Raw genomic sequence first — 22392 nt, forward strand, 5'->3', positions numbered from 1 at the left:
GATTCTAGACTTGTGGGAGCCACAGGGCTCCACTAGGACCTGCCTGCTTGGCTCAGACCCCTCCCGCCAGCAGCCAGTGCCACAGTGACCATGGCTGGGTGACAGTCACTTTCATGTGTCAGCTTGGCCAGGCCATGGCGCCTGACTGTTTGGTGGAATTCCAGCCCAGATGTTCCTGTGACTGTTGTTAGATGTGACAGACATTTTTTCTTTTTTTTAATTAAAAATTTTTTTTAATTTATGTTATTGGATAGAGACAGAAATTGAGAGAGAAGGGGGAGATAGAGAGGAAGAGAGACAGACACCTGCAGACCTGTTTCACTGCCTGTGAAGCGACTCCCCTGCAGGTGGGGAGTCGGGGGCTTGAACCGGGATCCTAAGCGGTCCTTGTGCTTTGTGCCACATGTGCTTAACCCGCTGTGCTACCGCCTGACTCCCGTGACAGACATTTCAATCCATAGGTCAACACAGGCAGATTGTCCCTTCAGATTGGGGCAGAGCCTCCTGCAATCAGTTGGAGGCTTTAAAGAAAAGATGAAGATCTCCCAGAGGAAGGCTTTATGCCTTACACCTGAGCTGCAGTAGCGGGTCTTCCTGGTCTCAGGCACCCAGTGACACCAGCCCTGCCATGGTGAACAATTCCTTAAACCCGGTCTTTCTCTTTCCTGCTGGCCAGGATTCTTTGGAGAGCCCTGACTTGTCACTAGTAGCAGTGGATTTGTTCTGGTTTCCCCAGTTGTAGAAGGAAGAATGGGACAGGGACCTCTGTTCTGCCCTCTTCCAGCCTGAAGGAAAGACAGCTGGGGGTGGGGTGGGTGGGTGGGTGCAGCAGGCAACAAGGGTCATTTTCAGGCAGGAGGAAATGCTCTGATTGTTGGGTCTGCAAGAACTTCATTTCAAAAGCTTTTGTTCGGATGGTTCAGGATGAGACTGCTTCTTGTAGAGCCACCAGAGAGTCTCTAACCTGGTAGGAAAAATACTCCTACAAACAGTGACACCCCTGCACAGCATGTACTTTATGGGGTGGGGGGTAGTTCAGGGACCAGCAGCAGGTAGAATGACCAGCCCCAGCCTCCCCTGCTCCAGCCTTGACATCTTGCATCACATTACAATGCAAATACATCGTCAGACGTGGTTAGTAAAAACCTCAGTTTAATAAATAGCAAGATGTTTCTGTACAGCCAGAGCCCAGTGCCATGGAGCTGCCAGCTGGGCTCAGGAGGGCAACCCAAGTTTCCTGCTCTCTCCCAAGGAGAGCTGGGTGAGTGACCTAACCTGACAGTGTCCTACAACACCCCTTCATGGAGGGATGGGGCAGGTGCCTGCAGTCACATAAAAACATGGATACTTAGGGATCTGATTCAGCTGGGGTCTGCTCTGTAGCCCTGTAGTGGCTCTGGGTTTTCCTGGCTCTGGAGCAGAGTCTTTCAAACAGCTTCAGGAGCTCCGACACAATAAACACAGATGAGGCCAAACCAGTTAAAAGCAGGAGATCTGCCGAAAGGTGAGGAGAGAGAAGGGTCAGAGAGCCTAGGGACTCTCCACACAGGACCCAGCAGTGCCAGGCACAGCTGCTACTGGTTCTCCCTGGCCCTCAGCTACAGGGATGGGGGAGGGGCTGGTGCCCTGGTGGGGCTGCTCGCCCATTCCTTCTATCCCCTGAACCCACAGGTCTGGCAGGGAGTGGTAGAGGTCGGGTCAGTCTCTGAATGACCGTGGGCAAGGGCCTGCCACTGCTGGGGAAGAGGCTGGCCCGATCTGAGCCCAGCTGCATGGGGAAGGGGGGCGAGGCTCCTACCCTAAGGTCTCTCCAGTCTTTTCTGCTCTGTCAGCAGTGCTTGCACATGAATGCAGGACCCACTCACAGCCTGGCCTGTAGATGTGGTGAGCTGACCTCACCCCCAGGCATGGAAAGAGAGTCTTGCTTCTCTTTCCTTTGCACCCACAGGGCAGTCGCAGGCACTGGTCTCTTAAATTATGGAAAGAGCAAGCTGACTGTCCCCACATGCCCCAAGATTTGCAAATGCCTGTAGCTCACCTGAGCTTGCAGTCCTTTTGGATGTGCTCTGCCTGGAGGGCTGTGTGCCCTGCGGGGCTGGTGTTCTCACCCCACCCCTCCCCTGATCTGCTCACTGTCAGTGCAGCTTCTGCCTAAGGAGGCCTGGTAGTAAAAGCCCCAGGGGGTCCTCTGTACTTAGCAAAAGAGCTCCAGCCCGGGTGGCCTGTGGCCTAGTCACAAAGCTTTGTCACTTCCTATAAGATACGCAGCTAGGGTCCAAGTCACACTAACCCTTTAGATAGCACCCCCACCCCCAATCCAGGCCACCCTTTGAGTGCACACATTACCATACACAAGGACCTTGCTTCAAGGGTGTTACAAGTGTCTATTTCTCTCTCACGGTCTCCTCTCTCCCTCTTGATTTCTGTCTATCCAATAAAGTAAAAGTAAATAAAAACAAAAGATAGGGGCTCCCACTGTGGGGATGGGCATGGCTCATTCTAGGCTGAGATCACACTATCATCTTCCTTGAATAGTTTGTCTCTTTCTAGGCTGAGCCTTACAGCCTAGGCCTCCTGCCTTGGTACTGCTGGGGTGACCCCTCCCCCTTAGCCACCACTCTAGCCCCTTCTAACCAGCACACATGCAGCCTGGTTCTCTGAGGACCGATGACTACCCTGTTAGGAACTCAGGGCCCCCAAGAACTCTGCGTCTTGAGGAAGAGGGGTGTGGTGGGCACTGGCTCTGGGGACCTGACCTCACCTCCCTCCCACTTACCCCATGCGCCCAGATTCTCTGTCTGAAAGACCTTCTGCAGGGGTGGGATGTAGATGACAGCCAGCTGGCCCAGGAGGGAGCCCAGAACTGAGTAGAGGAACATGCGGTTTCTGAGGAAGCCCACCTCGAAGATCAGCTTGGTCTGCAGGAGAAAGAGGGTGTGTGTACTATGACATGACCAGAGGGTCTCTGACTCCTGGGCTTTGGAAATGAGAGCAGATGCCAGGACTCACCTGAGAGCGGCAGGTCAGAGCATTAAAGAGGTCGAAGAAGACAAAACAGGTGAAGGTCATGGTCGTGGTGCGCGGGGTGCTGGCTTTGTCTGCAGGGATCTGTGACAAAGCCATGGGTCAGCGGGTCCTGCTGTTGGGTCTGTGACACTCTCCTGGAGCCCAGGGAGGAGAGGAACTTGGCAGAACAGGCCTGTACCTGACACCTTGGCTGGGCCGTGGTGGTATACACGTTTTGACAGGAATTGAGGAAACTCACTCTTGAGTCTGAGACAGCTGTGGAACTAGCAGGGTGGCTCCAAGGTCTGGCCACTAGAACCCTGGGGAAGGGATTGCCCCTTCCTCTAGCAGGGGACACAGTCTCCTGGGAGGTGACACATAATAGTGGATCCACCTATTGGATGTCACCTCCTACAAGGAAGGTGAAGTACACAGACCCCCATGGAGAACTAGGGCTTGTGGGGCTGGAAAAACCAAGTCCTGTACACCTCTTCCTGACTCTGGGGTGGCACATGGACCTTACTTGGCTCTCCTGGCTGATGACTGGGGTGCAGCTGGAAGGTCCCCAGCTGGTAAGAGGGTACAGATGCTTCTCCTACCTGAGCCCAGGTGCTGGACTCAAGGTTCTCAGCAAACCACTGCTGCCCACAGCATGTGTGATAACCTATCCCTGTGGGAGCTTGGGAATCTGTTTCTCTCATATTTTAGGCTGAGAAGACAGGGCTTAGGAAGGCCCATTATTTCTCCTTCCCCTGTGCTGAGCACATGGACCGGACTGACCTGGCAACAGATCAGGCAGAAGTGAAAGCACTCTCCTGGGGCTGCAGGGCTAGTGAGGGATATAGGGAAGTGTGTGTGGGTGTGGTGGCACCCCATTTCTACCCAGGGGGATCACCTACATAATCTGTCTAGATGCCTGAATGTGGGCACAGGGGTTCCTGGTATCTGGGAGCAGTCACCTCCAGAGAGCAAGATAAAATCTTTGAGTAGATTCCAGTAGTGGAAGCAGGGTTATTGGAGAAAGGGAGGGGGAGGGGGAGGCAGAGGAGGGGAAAGGGGGAGGGAGCGAAGGGGGGAGAGGGGGAGGGGAGAGGAAGGAGAGAGAGAGAGAGAGAGAGAGAGAGAGAGAATAGAGGGTGTTGGGGAGGTGCTGAGTTTCTCTTCCTGGGGGATCCTTCCAGCCCTCTACCTCTTCCCACCTCTGCAAACAAGGCAGCTTCTAGCCCCATGGTCTGTGTGTACTTGTCTTTCCTGAGCCTGGAGGTGGGGACAGGTCAGGCAGTCCTTTCAGCTTCACAGCCCACTCCAGCCTGGCTCTGCCCACCTCGGACACACAGTGAACCCTGGTGGACCGGGCCTGGGGGGGGGGGGATCCTCACCTCTTTCCAGAAGACAAAGAGAGTCCCACTGATGATGACGGCAGCTGACAGGAGGATCCGCAGGATGAGGGCTCTGCTGAGGATGGTGTCCCCGATGTTGCGTGGGGGCTGCCGCAGGGCATCCTTGTCAACCGGCTCCACACCCAGGCTGCCCAGAACAAGACAGCAGATACGTGGACACGTGCCAGAGGAGAGGGTAATTGAGATGGTGGGGATGTGGGGACACCAGACTTTCAGAGGTCACTGTCAAAGGTACAGCCAGTACAGGAGAGGGTCCCCACCTCCAGCTTGCCCGCAGGAACCTCCCTCTGCCCTGGCATCATCTACTCCTTTCCCCAGCTCCTGCTGGGGTGGCCTCACAGCCTGGACCCCTGGAGCAGCTGTACAGCTCCACCACCTTCTCTGCCACCTTTAACTTTCCCTTGCAGAGTGAGTAATGACCACTCTATGTGCCTGGCCACTCCTCACACTCAGGTCATTTCCATCAGTGTTGGGGGCAGGAACCCCCAGTTTGAGCCTCACCTTGTGCTGCTGGCTGGGAGAAGCCCCACCCTCCACTGATGGAGGGATGCCCATCTCCAGCCAATTCCGGAGCAGCAGATGTGGGCTAGACCAGTGCAGAAGGGGGTGTGTGTGGGGGGTAGACTGGCCGAGGGCCACCTTGGGTTATTGGTGGCCCCACTCCAGGGGAGCATGCAGAACGGGGGGGGGGGATCACCTTCGCTGGGAACCAGGCCTCCCTTGTGCAGGTCTCTGTAACTGCAAGGCTTATTCTTTTCCCCTGCTTCATCCAGCCAAAAATTTACTAAGTACCTTCTGTGTGCCAGGTACCTAACACTATAGGTGTGGGAGACTCTGCAGCAAATAATAAATACCTTGCTGCCATGAAGCTGACATTCTAAAGGGGAGAAGGGTTATAATCAGATAAGCTAAAGAATTATGCATGTAAGGGAGTTGGGCAGTAGCGTAGCGGGTTAAGCTCAGGTGGCGCAAAGTGCAAGGACCAGCGTAAGGAGCCCGGTTCGAGCCCCCAACTCCCCACCTGCAGGGGAGTTGCTTCATGGGCGGTGAAGCAGGTCTACAGGTGTCTTTCTCTCCCCCTCTTTGTCTTCCCTTCCTCCATTTCTCTCTGTCCTTTCCAACAACAACAGCATCAATAATAATAACTACAAGAATAAAACAACAAGGGCAAAAAAGGGAATAAATAAATAAATAAGTAAAAAGAATTATGCATGTATTTGCCCTTTTTAAGGAGAATGATGATAACCAGAGAAGACTTCCTGGAGGTGGTGGCCTGAATGGAGAGAAGATTTGGGGGCCAGGCAGTGGTGCATCTGGTTAAATGCTCATATTACGGTGCACAAGGACCCCAGGTTCAAGACCCTGGTCCTCACCAGCAGGGGGAAAGCTTCACAAGTGGTGAAGCAGGGCTACAGATGTCTCTCTGCCTCTTTCCCTCTCTACCTCTCACTGTCTGTATCTAATAAATAAATAAACCATTAAAGAGAGTGCGAGAGGATTTGACCAGTGCAGGCAGCCTTAGGAGAGCAGTCCAAGCAGCGGGGTTAGAAGGTTTTATCACTCCCTCCCCCTTCTTGCTCCATACCCTCTACTCACCATCTTCCTCAAAAGCACCCTTCCTGCTTCCTGGGGTGCCCCACAAGGTCCTGTCTGCCCACCTCACAGCCCCTGCACCCGCCTCACCTCTGTGCTGGCGGCCCGTCCATGATAATGTTGATCCACAGGATCTGCATGGCGTTGAGGGGGCTGGGCAGGTCACACACAGTGGACAGAGTGATGAGGCTCAGGGCTGAGATGCTTCTGTGGGCACAAGTGATGGACGCAGCACTGTCGGCAGGGCAAACTCAACTCGGGTGTGGCAGAGGGGATGCTGGCTTTTACTTACGTGCTCAGCTGAAATCGGACAAAATTTTTGATGTTATGAAAAATCCCCTTGCCTTCCTCTACTGCGTTCCTGCAAGAGAGAAGCAAAGGCTTGTTCACTAAGAGGCTGGGCTGGAGTGATGGGAACAAGCTGGCATTCTCACGGACTCCCAGTGTCCTCACACGCACTTTCACCCACTGGGGACTGGTCTCTGAGCCCCCTGTTCACAGTGCAGCCTTACTACTCCCAGCACTGTGAGTTACCCATGGGGGAGGAAGAGGTGTCTCCTGGGTGTAGCTTGGGACTTCAGAGTGTCCAATGCTCCTTGCTGATTCCCCAGTGACAAAAGGTACAGCAAAACCAGTGAGGCCCAGGGGAATATAGGGGGAGAGGCAGGAAGTTGAACACATCATGGCTTGTATATTCATTTCTTAAAAATTTATGTTCTAGAGTATAAGAGACCACAGCACTGAAGCTTCCTGCAGTGTGGTGGGGACCTGTTAGAAACTGGATTGTGCACAGGGCAAAGCAGCACACTATCCAAGTGAGCTATTTCACCAGCCTAGACTGTATATTCACAAGTCCTTTAAAAAGCAAACTTGATTTTGAGTCACTAATGTAGAGAAGAACACTATGCCAGGCCCCTCCCTCCACCCCTAAACTAAAAATGTTGCAGAGGAATGAAAACTGCAGAGAAATTAACTGCATTCTTGTTTTTACCAGGGGGAAGATTATGGGTAAGGATTCTTATGGTGAATCTGCTTTTTTTTTTTTTTTTTTTTTAAATAAGACTCCTTTTGTGGCCCGGGAGGTGGCATATTGGACTCTCACAAGCATTGCATGTGCTGGAGTGATGTTCCAGTTCTCTCTCTCTCTCTCTCTCTCTCTCTCTCTCATGAATAAATCTTCGAAAGCGAAAACAAAACAAAATTTAGAAGTGCTAAAAATTTAAAAAAGACGCCTTTTGTGAAGCTGATAAGCACACATAATATTCACAATTTGGTCATTCAGGTTTTTGACATACGAGACTTATGAAAAGTTTTCTCCCATCCCCCCAACTATTACAATTTACTTGTGAGTAATGAAGTCTTAATTAGAATGAATTAGCTCTAAAGGAAGAATTTTAAAGAGGAAAAACATAAGTGAAATAGGAGAAAACAACATTCTTTTCTGCAATCCCAGGACCTAGAAATCACATTTATGGTTGAGACCCAAGTATTTCCGTCCAGTCTCTTTTAATGCCACACCATATTTATCCCCCCCACACCTAATACCACACTGTGAACATTACTGTGTTATTCAAATATTCCTCAAAACATGTGTTTCTTGTTAATGGGAGTATTCCTGTCTTGCTGTGGCATTTTGGGAGCAATAGGATCACCTTCAAACAGAGCTGCTTATACCTGCCCAGAATATTCTCCTTGGAGTCTTGTGCCTGAGACTTTAAGTGGTGCATGGTCCAGGGCACAAGCTGGGAGGATGCTTCTCAGGGAAACACACAGTAGATCCAGGGACTCCAGAACCCTCCTGGGAGAAACCCTCATGTCTCCATTGTGTGTGTGTGTGTATGTGGGGGGGGGGGGAGGTGTCCCTCCAAACATGAGCATATGTACCACTAAAGAAACACACACAGAGCCCCTTACATGATGGCTGAGACATCATCATCCACTAGGATCATGTTGGCAGCCTCCTTGCTGACGTCTGTACCCGTCTGGCCCATGGCAATCCCAATGTCCGCCGACTTCAGCGCCACCGCGTCGTTCACTCCATCCCCTGTCATGGCTACGACGGCCCCTGACTCCTGTAAAGCCTGTGGGGGAGAGGATGCATGTGGAGGTCTGCAGCCGCTTCACCCCATACTCTGCCTCTCATACTTCATGGTTAATAGCAGAGAAGGTGGCCTGGCTCTGATGAAAGGTAGAAACAGGCTGAGGGTATGGACTGACCTGCCAACACCCCTGTGCAGTAGAGAAGCAATTACAGAAGCCAGACCTCCAACCTTCTGCGCCCCATAGAGATCTATGGTCCCTGCTCCCAGAGGGATAAAGAATAGGGAAGTGTTGTGTATTGCACCAAAGTAAAAGACTCCGGTAGGGTGGGGAGGGTTCAGGTCCTGGAACACGATGGTAGAGGAGGATCTAGTGGGGGCTGTATTGTTATGTGGGAATGTTATACATGTACAAACTATTGTATTTTACTATTGACTGTAAACCATTAATTCCCCAATAAAAATTTTTAAAAAGATTAAAAAGTAAAAATAAGGAAGCTTCCAATAGAGGGGATGGGATATGGAATTCTGGTGGTGGGAATCATATGAGTTGTACTCCTCTTATCCCACAATCTTGTTGATCTTTATCCAATCACTAATGATAATAATTTAAAAAGTTGAAAAATAAAAAAGGACAAAGCAGAACTTAGACTGGGTTTGGTGTATTACATCAAAGTAAAAGACTCTAGTGTGTATGTGTGTGTGTGTGGGGGGGAGGATCCAGGACCTAGAACATGATGGCAGAGGAGGACCTAGAGGGGGTTGAATTGTTATGTGGAAAACTGAGAAATGTCACACAGGTGCAAACTACTGTATTTTACTACTGATTGTAAATCATAAATCCCCCCAAAAGAAAAAAAAAAACAACCCCAGGTTCCATGCCCAGCACCACCAGAAACCAGAGCTGAGCAGTGCTCTGGTAAGAAAAATATATAAATAATAATATATATGTATATTAAAGGAAAATATCAGACTGCTAGAAAACCTCACCTCTCTTAACAGAACACCTCTATGTGCCCACTGTGCTACCAAGGGCTCTGCAGACCTGGCTCTGTCAGTCCCTCACCAGCCTGGGCATCAGCCATTCGTAGCCTCCTTACATACAGATAGGACTGTACCTAGACTCCCAGTAGGAGGACTGTGGGGAGAAGGAGGTTCATGGGGAGCAGTAGCTAAGGTCAGCCTCCGCTTCCTCCCTCTGCACTACCATCCACTCTTGCTTCAGTTTACTTGGCAAAAGACCCCTGGGTCTCCCCTGTGCCCCCAGAGCCCCAGGTTTTAGCCTGGCCTGTGACTGCCCAGCTGGTTTAGAACTCCAAGAGCACATTCCAGACATAACCTCCCTTCCTCTCGGGAGCTGGAAAGGTGACTATTGGGACAACTTTCTGGGAACTAGAAAAGGGGGAGGCCAGCCAGGACCCTGCAATGTTGTTCTGCCTACCTTTATGATCTTGAGTTTGTGCTTTGGGCTGGTCCTGAAGAAGACGGACACCTGGACACAGGGAAGGAACATTCAGTGTCTGGGGGGCTGAAGGTGTCTATCAGGCCCTGAAACCCAGGGTGCAGGATCCCACCTTTCCCCCACCTCTGTAGGACTCACCTTCCCCACTTGCTTGGCCAGCTGGCCCTGCTCCATGCTCTCCACCTCCTCCCCTGACAAGGCCTTCAGCTTCCCATTACAAAGGCCAATATGCCTTCCTGGGAAAAGAGAATCCTTTTCTCTGCTCCTGGCCCATAACCAGCACCCCTTCACCTGCACCCCACACTCTAGACCTCCAGTCCTATGTGATCACAGAGGTTAACTGGAATAAACTTGAGATAGGCTCCATCACTGAGAACCTACTGTGCTACGTGGACTCAGTCCCACCCACGGAATTAATGTGCAACTGAGGCCTTACTGTCTCCACTTCAGACATGGAGATATGGGGTGGGGGGAGTGCTGAGCCTCGATGTGATTCTCTTGAGACCAGGGTCCCTGCACATTCTGTGCACCTGCCTGCTTGGAGAGAGATGGAAGCAAATCTAGGAGTGACCTCTTTCTCAGCAGTGGCAGGTAGAGTTGGGTGTGGGGAGAAGGCCGCTAGCCTGCTGCTGCTGCGGAGCCTGAAGGTCAGAGCGGCCTCATCATTTGCCAAGGCCACCTAACCAGATGAAAGTGTGTGTTAGGAAGGATGCTGCCTGGGAAGATGAGGCCCCTGGGGAAACCCCTCATAGTACAGTGGGCTACACATTGGCATATGTGAGGTTCTCCTTTTGGAGAACCTGCCAACAATTCAGCCACACATGCTTTCAGTGGTGGAGTCCTGGTCTGCAAATCCCCAACTTCCCTCTAAGTCCCCGGAGCAGACCTGAGCACATGGAGTCTGGCTGACTGCAGACAGTGTGGCAGCTACCCCTAGCAAAGGACAGACTGGACCTTTCCCTCTTGCCCAGAGCACTCGTACCTATGGCCAAGGCTGTCTCCAGAGCATCGCCCGTTATCATCTTCACAGACACGCCGGATTCCGAGAGCACCTGAACCGCCTCCTTCACACCAGCCCGTGGAGGGTCAATGATTCCCATGAGGCCCAGAAATGTCAGCTTTCCGAGTTCAGGCCCAGATGCCAGGGCCAGCACTAAAGAGAAACCACAGACAGTTCCTGGATCTGTCACCGAATTGCTAAATCACAGGGGAAAGGGGGCATCTGTCCCATGGTGTCAGTCCTGTGCAGGGAAATGGCTCTCGGTGACTTTATACAAATAGAGAGAAATCCACGGACAGCTGGTCACTGGTAGTTTAAAATCCCAACCCCCATGGTCTGGCACAACAGAGAGCATTGAACTCTCAAGCATGAGGTCCTGAGTTCAATCCCCAGCAATACACGCACCAGAGTGACATCTGGTTCTTTCTCTCTCCTCCTATAGTCTTCATGAATAAATAAAATATTAATAAAATAAATAAATAAAATCCCAACCCCAATGTGCTCACAAGCAAATCTATGAATGGAGTAAGGGGCAACATTTCTGAGAGCCCTAGTCCATTCATTCTGTGTGCACTCACTTGGTCATCTGCAGCCCAGGAAGGATAACAGCTAGCACAGGCTAGGAAAGATGTCTGGGGCTTAGGGAGATAGCTCAGCATTAGAGCACAAGGCCTGTGTGCTGAAGGCCTCAGAGGCCCCAGGTGGAACACCTGGCACCGTACATGCTAGAGTCTGGGGCCACTGCCTGGCCCCGTGCTATGGTGTCTCTGTCTCTAAACAAAGAATGAAAAAGAAAAACCTGGGCCAAGGAGTCCACTCAGTAGAGGTCTTGTACATGTGTAAAAAAATCCAGGGGGCTAGGTGGTGGTTCATCCAGTAGACTGCACATGTTACTATGTGCAAAGACCTGAGTTCAAATCCCCAGGCCCCACCAGTAGGGTTGGGGGAAGCTTCCCAAGTGGTGGAACAGCACTGCAGGTGCTTCCTCTTCTTTTTGTCTCTTATCCTTTATCAAAAATAGAGACATTAAGAACTCCGTGGATCGAGTGGTGTAGGCACTGAGCCCCAGCAATAACTCTGGTTTGGGGGGAACCCCCCAAATCCCTGTTCCTAGTGGGTTCCATTCGCATCATAGAAAATGCAAGAGGAGGGGGCTGGGTGGTGGCACACCTGATTGAGTGCACATGTTACAGTGCGCAAGGACCTGGGTTTAAGCCCCTGGTCCCCACCTGTAGGAGGAAAGCTTTGCAAGTGGTGAAACAATACTGCAGGGTCTCTCTGTCTCTCTTCTTTTCTGTCTCCCTCTTCCCTCTAGACTGTCTCTATCCAGTAAACAAAGATAATAAAACAATTAAAATAAAGAGTCCTTGGTTCTAATTCTGGATCCATGAAAATGTAAAAGGATCACAAGGGAGATGGCCCAGTAGTTTATGCACAGATGTTCATAGCTGAGGCTCCAGAGGCCCAGGTTCAACCCTTGGCACCACCATAGAACAGAGCTGAGCTGTGCTTCAGTCAAAAAGAATTAAACATACAGAAAACAGAGGAAGGAAGTGGGCTGGGGTTCTATCATTTATCAGAGTGGGGTCCAATCCCACACTTGCTGAACACTTGACCACAAGTCTGACCCCTCACCTGCTGACTGTCTCAAAATTCTGCATGGCGTGCAGACTCAGGCACTGACCTCGCAGACCCAGCGATCCCATTCTCTTTTCTTCCTGTAGGTAGAAGGCCCTCTGCTGGGGTGTCAGCGGCAGGGGGATGCCACCGTGGTTGTACATGGTGCAGTGCTGGATCACTTCCTCAAAGGCCCCTTTCATGAAGTAAATGTCCTCCTGCTCCTTAGGGAAGATGAAAGGTAAAAGAGCAGCTGTCACCATGTGCTCTTGGGATGGCCACATCATTCGCAGAAATGTCCATGGGGGAGGGGTGTGTTTAGACTGGATGGACAGCTGTCGCTCTCCAGTGCAGGACAATGAGTGATAGGGAGTTGGGAGCTGGAATAGCATGCAGCCCACAGAGGGGACCAGGCTGTTCCCCACCTACTCCTGCACTCCACTGGAGTCGTTGTTAGTATTGCCCAGGGCATCCTCATGTCCCATCAACAAGATACATTTCAGCCAGGTGCAAACCTCTAGGTGTATGACTGATTGCTATATATCTGCTTCCACTAGAAGTGACAGCTATCTCCTCTCCAGCTATTTCCATTCCATTGCTCCGGCACTGAGCTCCAGAGAGCGGTTCCTAGTGAGCAGCTTATCCGTGTGTGTGTGTGTGTGTGTGTGTTCTGCTCTCTCAGGGTTGGTGGAACCATCTTTCCATGAGGCAGCACCTGTCTGCTCCCATAGGAAGCTGCCCAAAGGGGAGAGGTGGAAAGCTCCAGTTGGAGTTAGGGCATAAGGACTTCAGTGGTGGGTACAGTGAGTTGCATGCACACCTATATATGTCTATGGGGTGGGAAGTTATACTCTTCAATCGTACAAACCCGCATTAAATAAATAGAAAACAATAAAAGTTAAAAAAAATCAAAAAAACAAAGTAGTTTCGATAGATCAATCAAACCTTCTCCCTGGCATATGCAGTGTGGTACACATGCATGCAAGTCCGGTGCTGTCCCTTCTGTGCAGGCTCCGGCATGAGAATTTGCCTCTCTAAGCAGTGCCTATGGGATGCTGAGAACTGTTGTTTCTGATGAAAGTCTTGGCAGAGAACCCAAGGTAGTCAAAGGTTTAATTGCTGTCAACTGCGCTTTCATACTTTGGGGACGTTCTTGAAGCAGAGGACTCTGCACATTCTTCTCCTTGATGTTGGCCTTTTGCTTTATTCAGGGGCTAGAGCCAGCAAAGGGCAGAGAGGCAACTCACCTCATTCTGGGGGCTGCATGCCACCGCCATCCACTTCTGCTCTGAGCTGAATGGAATCTCTTTTTTTCTCACGTATGAATCTTTAATATCGCTTAAGTTCATCTAGGATAGAAAAACGGGTTCCTTTAGTGAGCCATCCCAAAACCAATCTCTATGCAAAGTGCAGTGCATTTGAATTATTCATTAGTCAAATCATCTCATGCAGATAAGAAATCCAAGTACTGAGCTTGTAGAGAAGGACCATTACTTTTTTTTTTTAATTAATTTTTACTGTTAGTGGTTTAACAGGGTTTTACAAGTGTATAAGACTCCAGGACTCTAGTTTCACACCCATATGTGATGTAAGTCACTACACTCTCCACTGAAGTCCTGCCCCCCCCCCTTCAACCCACTACTGTTTCCCCTCGCCATCCCCCCAATACCTTGCCAGGGATAAACCCAAGGCCCCATGCATGTGCAATATGGCCAATTTCCAGGCTGTGGAGATACTCAGAAGAGTCTTAGGGAATTGCAGGAAAGGGGGACTAGAGACCTGCAGAGACACCCATCTCTTTCACCATCAATGGCCAGTTTGGGGGTGTCAAGGCATTTTCTTATAGCATCAAGTTTTCCTCTTTCTCTCTTAGAGGGAGCTAGGATTCTGTCGTGATCTACCTCTGAGAGAATGAAGCTCCTACCTTCATAGCCAGGGCAACCAGGGCTCCTTCAGTGGGCTGCCCCATCACAGTGTCCTTCCTGATGATGGCGTTGTTGGCGACACAACCTGCCTGGAAAGGGAATTTCCCAGTGTCCCTAGTTACATCCATACCCCCAAGTTCCCTATGAAAAAGCCAGGTGCCACCAGCCCCCACTGCACTGGAGGAACCTCCAGTGTTGTGGTATCTTTCCCTCTCTCTCTTTCTTTGTGTCTCTGTCTCTGTATCTGGAAACAAAATAGCTATCTCTGAGTGGTGATGCTCTGGCTATGACAAAAAAATAAAAATAAAAATTCAGACACTGAAGCTGAGCTGGGTCAGGGGACAGGACTCACTCTAGAAAACACACCCTTGGCATTGCTCTTCAAAATGCAGTGCTTGTTATAATCTCTGCTGAGTGCTGGCTGTACAAAGCCAGGGTGAGGGGACACACCAGGAGGTGACTGTATTAGAGGCTATGAGTGGGGTGATGGAGGGACCCTAATTGATGTGGAATTTCTGTTGGGGGTGACAAAGTGTTCAGGATTAGAGGTGGCAGCCACACAACTTTGTGAACCTACTAAGACCCCCAAACTATATATTTGGAAAAGGTAAATTCTTCAGTATGCAACTTATATATCAATTAGAAAACAATAGAAGTGAAAAAGATGCAAACAGGTAGTTGGAGTATGGGGTGATCCCCTAGTTCCTCCTTCTTGTGATATTGGTGACCGTGTAACCTCTCTGAGCCCCTCTGGACTGGCTGGAGCTGTGGGCTGACGGGTCTTGAAATGGGAACCTCAGCAAAAGGCATTCCCACTACATGTGACAGAGGGAGAAGGTGGGTGCCTGCTACCTGGGGAGAGGTAGCACCAGCACAGTTGCTGTCATGCAGCCTAGCCACCGCTGCCGCCACCACCACCACCACCACTACCACCACCACCACCAATTATCTCCTGATTACTCCTGCAGTCCTTGAGTGCCACCTTCCTTTTTATTTGTCATCCCCAGGGCTTCACCACTTTAGGCCAACTGTTTTTTTCAGGTAGAAAGACAGAGACCCGGGGAGTTAATAAGCTAATAACAAAGGCTGGACAGGTGGTAGGGGCAAAGGAACCCTCCTACACTGCTGGTGGGAATGTAATTTGGTCCAACCTCTGTGGAGAGCAGTGTGGAGAACCGTCACAAGGCGAGACATGAACCTACCCGATAACTCAGGAACGATACCACAGCATCCGCATTTCCTCCAATGCAGTGCAGGCTGGGCTCTAACCTGGCTTGTGCACATGTAAAGCATCACACTATCCGGGTGAGCTATCTTGCCAGCTCCCTGCAGAGCTTCTTGAATACCCTCTCAGAAGATAGGCTGGGCTGGGAAGTCTAGAGGGTTCAGCTCTTCTCCCACTCCTATCTTCCCAGGTGTGCCCTGACTGCTGTGACAACCTGAACCCCAAAGGGTGTGGTCCTGTCAGCACTAAGCACCAGCTGGCCCATGTGTTTTTTTTTGGTTTGTTTTTTCTTTCAGAAACCATCCTCAGAAGCTCCATCTTTAATGTTTATTCACCTCTACTAGTCTCCCCACCGAGACATTGGAGAACTCCTTAATGACCTCCCTTGAGGGCAGCAGATAGATGGTTCCTTTGCCGTTATAGCCCACGCCGCTGACCTGCAGGGGGGCAAACGAACAGGAAGGAGTGAGACATGTGCTCTGCCAGATGACCTGCCACTTCTCTCCTGGAGATCTATTCCAGAGTGCAGTCCCACCCATGAGCCACATTCTAAGCACCGGAACCTTCTCTGTACAATTACTGATGAATCAGAACACCTTGCTGGCTGCGCCACGCTTGAGTGAACTACAACAGGCTGTTCTGCAATGTGAAAAACTCACAGTTAAAGAAAACAAAGTGCTCAGAGGAATGTTCACAGTCTAGAATAGGCAGGCTCAGCTTTTCGTGGTAAAGCCAAGCTGCAAATCTTTCAGCCTTGGCGACTTCTCATGCCTGCCACTGTAAACTGAGCATGGCTAGTTTATCATGGGACCCTATGTGCCATCACTTTCTAGCTTCTCAACACCCTGTGCCTATGATTAAAAGATAATTAAAAAAAGATGGTAACCCAAGAGGGGGTACAGTGAGCAAAGTGAGGGATCCTCAGGCAAGAGGCCCTAAATCAGATCCCGGCACCACATGTGCCAGAGTGATTGATGTTCTGGCCTCTCCTCTCTCTCTTGTAAATAAATAATTAAGTAAACAAACATTTAAAACAAAGAGGTGGCTACCTTAAATCAGTCATGTTCTTTTTTCTCATTTATTTATTGTTGTTGTTGTCATTATTATTTTAACCATAGTATTGCTCAGCTCTAGCTTATGGCAGTGCAGGGGATTGAACCTGGGACTTTCGAGTCTCTGGCATGAGGATCTCTTTACATAACCATCATACTACCCCAGCCAAATCAGTCATGTTCTATATGAAAAATTGCTCCAAGTCATTGATTGTCAGAGAAATGCAAATAAAGACAACAATGAGATACCACTTCACTCTTGTGAGAATGTCATACATCAGAAAGGATAGTAATAACAAATGCTGGATAGGTAGTGGGGGCAAAGGAACCCTCCTGCACTGCTGGTGGGAATGTAATTTAGTTCAACCCCTGTGGAGAGCAGTCTGGAGAACTCTCAGAAGGCTAGAAATGGACCTACCGTATGATCCTGCAATTCCTCTCCTGGGGATATATCTTAAGGAACCAAATACTCTCATCCAAAAAGATCTATGTATACCTCTGTTCATAGTAGCACAATTTGTAATAGCCAAATCCTGGAAGCAACCCAGATGTCCAACAACAGACGAGTGGCTGTGAAAGTTGTGGTCTATATACACAATGGAATACTACTCTGATATTAAGAATGATGAATTCACCTTCTTCACCTCATTTTGGATGGAACTTGAAGAAATCATGTTAAGTGAGATCAGCCAGAAAAAGAAGGATGACTTTGGGATGATCTTACTCATAGACAGAAGCTGAGAAATAAGAACAGAAGGAGAAACACAAAGCAGAACTTGGATGGTGTTTGGTGTATTGCACTAAAGTAATGGACTCAGGGGCAGGGGGTTGCCTTCAGGTCCTGGTGCATGATGGTGGAGGAGGACCTAGGAAGGAGGTGAGATTATTTTGCAGAAAACAGGAATTTTATACATGTACCAACTGTAAACCATTAATCTCAATAAAAAAAATCAAAAACAGTCATGTTCAAGTAGCAAGGAGACTGCCCACTAACATATATTTCTTTGACTGCTTTCTAGAAGATTCTTTGTGCTCTCTAGAATGGAAGGGGCCTGTTATAAATTTTCACAACTAACCTCAGCGTGGAGCCCATCAGATGTTACAAGTTGGGTGACGGTCATTTCATTGGCTGTCAGAGTCCCCGTCTTATCAGAACAGATAACATTACAGCAACCTGGCAAAAAGAAACATCAGAATTGATGGGAAAAAGGCACTGTCTCCACCAGCCCTCAGAGGGTCAGAAGAATTGATATGGGTCAAATACCCATCAGCCCCACTTATGAGAACTCAGCCAGCTGTGTCCCTCACCTAAAGTCTCCACAATGGGCAGCTTCTTCACAATGACTCTCTTCTTGGCCATCCGTAGTACCCCCAGGACCAGTGTAACCATAACAACAATGGGCAGGCCTTCTGGGATGGCGGCCACAGCCAGGCTGCATGAAAAGGCCAGACAGGTCAACTTTAATACACACACACACACACACACACACACACACACACAGAGTTAAGGGTGGCCTAACTCTTGGTGGGGCTGGCTGTGCTTCTTATTTAGTAATGCTTGTCTCAGGTATTCTCACAGCCCTGATTCTGCCCTTCATTCCCAATGCCCAGAAGCAGCTACTTCCTCATTAGCATCCATTGCCCTTCATTCTCCCTGTGCAAAGCCCCACTCTCAGGAAGGGATCTACCCTGTCAGTCATTTACATTCTAGTATGAATCAGTCTTGCCTCAGTTAAGTGCTTTTGCATACAATTTGCTCTTATTTATGGGACAAAGAAGTCTCTCAAGGCCTACAAAGTTAATTTTCAAAATCAGGTAATAAGTGAGAGGTGTATTACTATTATTATTATTATTATTATTATTATTATTTTAGCTTCTCGAGTCTTCCATGAATTTCATGTTCCATGAATTTCACCTATCATTGATCTAACAGTTGTAGAAAACTCTCAAGAGGTAGCTGGACACAGAAATGAAAGGTGAAGGAAGTCAAGTCACACAGCTATGGCTTTCCCTGTTGAGGTAAACCTGCTCAACTGCTGAGATGCTGGCTATCTACTGCCTCCCCCACCACCTCTGCCTGCCCATGGGTCCCCACCCTCCCAGAGCCACAGCTAACCTGAGCCTACATACAGCCTTGGACAACTGCTGCCAAGCCCATGGGCTCTTCTCTTGGGGTCTGAACTGGGGTTGGGCACATGGACTCTCCTTACAGGGAGGTGTGCTCACATGAGAGGATGTACTAAGGGGCTCCCGCTCTGCTTTGATTTTTGGCCCCATAATATCAGGACCGGTGGTTCTGCCCATTCCATATTCCTGAGCAGACACAGACTAGGTAAGAGGGCTGGCTGGTGAATTTCTTCTGATCTTGCACCGATGGGGGCTGTTGAAGAGAGGGAGGGTAGGGACTGGAGACCAGTATGTGAGGGCACTTCTGGGCAGAACTGTATGGCCAGTGCCTCTGTGCCACAGCTCCCCACCATGGCTCCCTGTCTGAAGGCACTCAGCACTTACTTGCAGAAGGAACACATGGGAAGGAATGAACACATGGCCAGTGCCTACAATAGACTGCGAATAGGCTGGTACACGATGAGTGCTTGACTCTCACCAAAAAGCCTGACTGGGGGTGGAGAGATGGCTCACTGGATAGGGCATGTGCCCTGCCATGCACAAAGCCCAGGTTTGAGCCTCAGCACCACACGGGAGTGCCATTGTACTGCCTTTCCCTCTCTTGGTGTTTCTCTATCTGAATAATAATTAAAAAGTTGACCTGGAAACAATCCAGTTATACACGTGTGAGAGCCCAGTGCTGAAAAAATGAATGAATGAATGAATGAAACAAAGTCTGGCTGGGGATGTAGTTCACCACACCCAGTTCCTATCCTATCTAAGATGCTAGGTAGTTGTGTATGACTCAGAAAAAATACTGCCAGTTAATCAATGGCATGGTATTTTTTTTTTATTGGGTAGAGAAATTGAGTGGAAGAGGTAGAGATAGAGAGGGAGAGAGATAAGCAGACACCTGTAACACAGCTTCACCACTCATGAGGCTTTTCCCCTGCAGGTGGGGACCAGGGGCTTGAACCTGGGTCCTTGCTCACTGGAATGTGTGCACTTAACCAGGTGCACCACCACCTGGTCCCTGCATGGTATTTTTTTTTTCCCCACAACAGTTGTAAGAAACAGTCTGGTTCAGAGTTAAAATGTGTGTGTGTGTGTGTGTGTGTGTGTGTGTGTGTGTGTATGGATGATTTAGAACCACAGAAATATCATCTGTGAGTTGCAGCATTTCACCCAGAGACAATGGGGCTTTGAGGGGCAAGTTATATAAACCAAGACTACTGATTCATTTAAGGGACTGTGCCCAGTTCCTATGACAACAGCAAGAAGGTTTCCTTGGCTTTATGGCCTAGGTTGACAAGACTAGCTGAGCAAACATTTGCAGAGGGTTTATTGTGGAGACTTCTCCCCACACATGGTGTGGGCATGGCATTTCTGGATGTTTTCATAAGAATAAAAAATTAATCCACAAGCCCATAAAGATGAGAATGGACCAGGAAAAGCAAGCACACCTCATGCCATCACGAACGTCACTCAAGGTGGTAAGAATTAAGATCGGTGTTTTAAAAGATCTATATTTATTTTGGAACATCTCTTCTCTTGGACCTTCCTTCCATTTCTCCCTTCTGACCTGGTGGTTTCAACTGACTTTGATTCTGAGAAACTGAACAGTCTTTCAAGGTCATCAGTGAGACCATACATTTCTCTCAAAGGGGAGTTTATCTTGGACTGGGTAAATGAACAAGATGAAAAGGAAGACAAGGAAGCTCGAATAACTTGAGGAAGTGAACAGGACCAGGCATGGGGGCTTTTTATTATTTACTTGATGACATTTAATAGTCTTTTGACTCATGAAACTGTCCATAGTTTACATATGGGAGTGGAATGCATCATTATATGGGAAGGGTATTTATGACTTTTTAAAATTTTTATGAGAGAGATACCAGAGACAGATCAGCTCTGGAATATGGGGTACTATGAACCAAACTTGGGACCTCATGCAAGCAAGTCCTGTGCTTTATCACTGCCCAACTTCTTCCCACTATTTGGGTAGGCTCTTGATTGTCATGGTTTCTGAGGACCCTGACTTTTCTGGAGAGTGTGTGAGGGTGCTGGGTCTCAGCTCCACCCAGATGCACTTAGGCCAGGAAGTCACAAGTTCTGTGGCCCTCTGTTCCAAATTAGTGATGAAAGCAGACACATCACCCTGCCTGTGCTGTAAGAGGTACCTGCACTTGTCCAGTACTCCCCAAACCCCTGGAGGGGCTGCCTGATCTCTCATTTTATTATCATTTTAAAAATTCTTAATATTATTATTTAGCATTACTTTTTTTTTGCCTCCAGGGTTGTTACTGGGGTTCAGTGTTGGCACTATGAATCCACTGTTCCTGGATACCTTTTTTTTTTTCTTTTTTATTGGATAGGGCAGAGAGAAATTGACAGAGGAGAGGGAGATAGAGAGGGAGAGAGAAAGATGGACACCTGCAGATCTCCTTCATCACCTGGTGAAGAGTCCCCCCTGCAGGTGGGGAGCCGCCAGGGTGCTTGAACCTGGGTCCTTATGCAGTTCCTTGTGTGCCACTGCCTGGCCTTTCACATTCTCACTTTACGGAGGAAAAAGTGAGTCACAGAATGGGGAGAAGTTTGCCCAAGATCACATGGCTGGCTAGAACTAAGCCAGAATTCTGAGCCAGGTGGGCTAGCTTCAATGACCAAGGTCTCACGAGAAGACCCAGGCTCACAGGTGAAGATTGATACAGCGCATCCTTCAATATGATGACAATACCACAGGCACCCCACATGAGGAACTCTGTGGGGAGACTGTGAGTAGGTGAAGGCATGTCCCACATGCAGTTCCTGCTCCCTGACCTCCCCTGCTTTTCTCAAGAGCTGGCAAGGGGAAGGATGCCCGGAGCCCTTACCTGACCCCGATGGTGAACATGCTGCGGAGCTGCTTCCCTTGAAGCCAGCCAATGCACATGATGAGGCCTGGGGAAGAGAACACGTAGATGCTCACATGCCTTTCTGACATGCTCTGCTGACTGACAAGACAGCAAGTCATTTCCCAGAGCGCTTAAAGCAATTAACAGGGTGACGCTTAATAATCTCAAGTGTTTATAACTACTCTGCTTTTTCCAAAAGAAAGTACTTTCATGCCTACCAAAAAGACTGCTTCTACTTCTCTAGGAAAGGATCAGGTCAGAGAAAGGAGCAGCAGGTATATTTGGGGTTGTTTGCAAATGCTGACAGATTATTGCAAAGGTAATTCCAGGATGGCCCCCAGGGAGCAGGCTCCGTAGAGGGCAGCTGCTCAGATGATGGGTAGGTGGGTGCTGTGTAAGAGGTGACTATATCCTGCAGAATTCCCAATTAAATACAGTCACCTCTACCACACCTTCCTTTCTCAGCCATTAACTAAACACTTACTATGTACCAACAGGCATACTGCAAGGTACTGGATACTCAGATGGCCACAGAGGGGCCCTAGAGGCAGAGAAAAGAGAAGACTGGGAATGAATGGTTCAGGGGAAGGGCCTCCATGTGTGGCCTCAGTTGCTCATCTGTAAAAGGGGACATGCCCATGCCTTCAGCAAGGTGCTACTCAGGATTTAGACATGCTGATCCATCTAAAGTGCTCAGCACAATTCACACCCATGGTAAATACCTGGCTGTTAACTATTGTCACTGGCATCTGGAGAGGTGAGGAAGAAGGTGGGATAGGGTGAGGGTGTCTGTTGACACATCGAAGGACTAGCCAAAGTAAATCTGCTTTGTTCTACAGGGAATAGGAGCCAGGTCAGGCAGTGCTGAATATTATTAGTAGGTTATAGGTGTGTGTTTATGTGCATGTATAGGTACACATGTGACTGCATACGTGTTGTGTGTTTAACTGCACACTTGTACGTGTGCTTGTATGTGACTGTCTCTGTGCATGTACATGTGAGTGTATATGTGTCTGTGTGTGTTTGTGTGTATGGGTAGAGCATAAGCTATGATTCTCTGGAGTTTTTTTTTC

At 49.1% G+C, this 22392-nt stretch overlaps 1 protein-coding gene across 6 annotated transcripts in view; it reads right to left on the minus strand.

Annotated features, from left to right (window-relative positions):
- Positions 1-1135: 1135 nt before the first annotated feature.
- Positions 1136-22392, minus strand: part of ATP2C2 (ATPase secretory pathway Ca2+ transporting 2) — a 75295-nt gene continuing 54038 nt past the window's right edge. For all 6 annotated transcript variants that reach the window (XM_060185092.1, XM_007528365.3, XM_060185093.1 and 3 more), the window contains 17 exons: positions 21299-21365; positions 17628-17752; positions 17396-17493; positions 15603-15704; positions 14042-14131; positions 13365-13466; positions 12185-12341; positions 10483-10653; positions 9639-9736; positions 9480-9530; positions 7914-8080; positions 6292-6360; positions 6090-6206; positions 4386-4533; positions 3010-3108; positions 2777-2918; positions 1136-1494 (listed from right to left, as the gene is read on the minus strand). In XM_060185092.1, coding sequence (XP_060041075.1) covers positions 1349-1494; positions 2777-2918; positions 3010-3108; positions 4386-4533; positions 6090-6206; positions 6292-6360; positions 7914-8080; positions 9480-9530; positions 9639-9736; positions 10483-10653; positions 12185-12341; positions 13365-13466; positions 14042-14131; positions 15603-15704; positions 17396-17493; positions 17628-17752; positions 21299-21365 — 1949 coding nt within the window. In that variant the 3' untranslated portion in view covers positions 1136-1348. The remainder of the gene's footprint in view (positions 1495-2776; positions 2919-3009; positions 3109-4385; positions 4534-6089; positions 6207-6291; positions 6361-7913; positions 8081-9479; positions 9531-9638; positions 9737-10482; positions 10654-12184; positions 12342-13364; positions 13467-14041; positions 14132-15602; positions 15705-17395; positions 17494-17627; positions 17753-21298; positions 21366-22392) is intronic.

The sequence above is a fragment of the Erinaceus europaeus genome, chromosome 2 (assembly GCF_950295315.1).
Source record: "Erinaceus europaeus chromosome 2, mEriEur2.1, whole genome shotgun sequence".
In the NCBI taxonomy this organism is placed as follows: Eukaryota; Metazoa; Chordata; class Mammalia; order Eulipotyphla; family Erinaceidae; genus Erinaceus; species Erinaceus europaeus.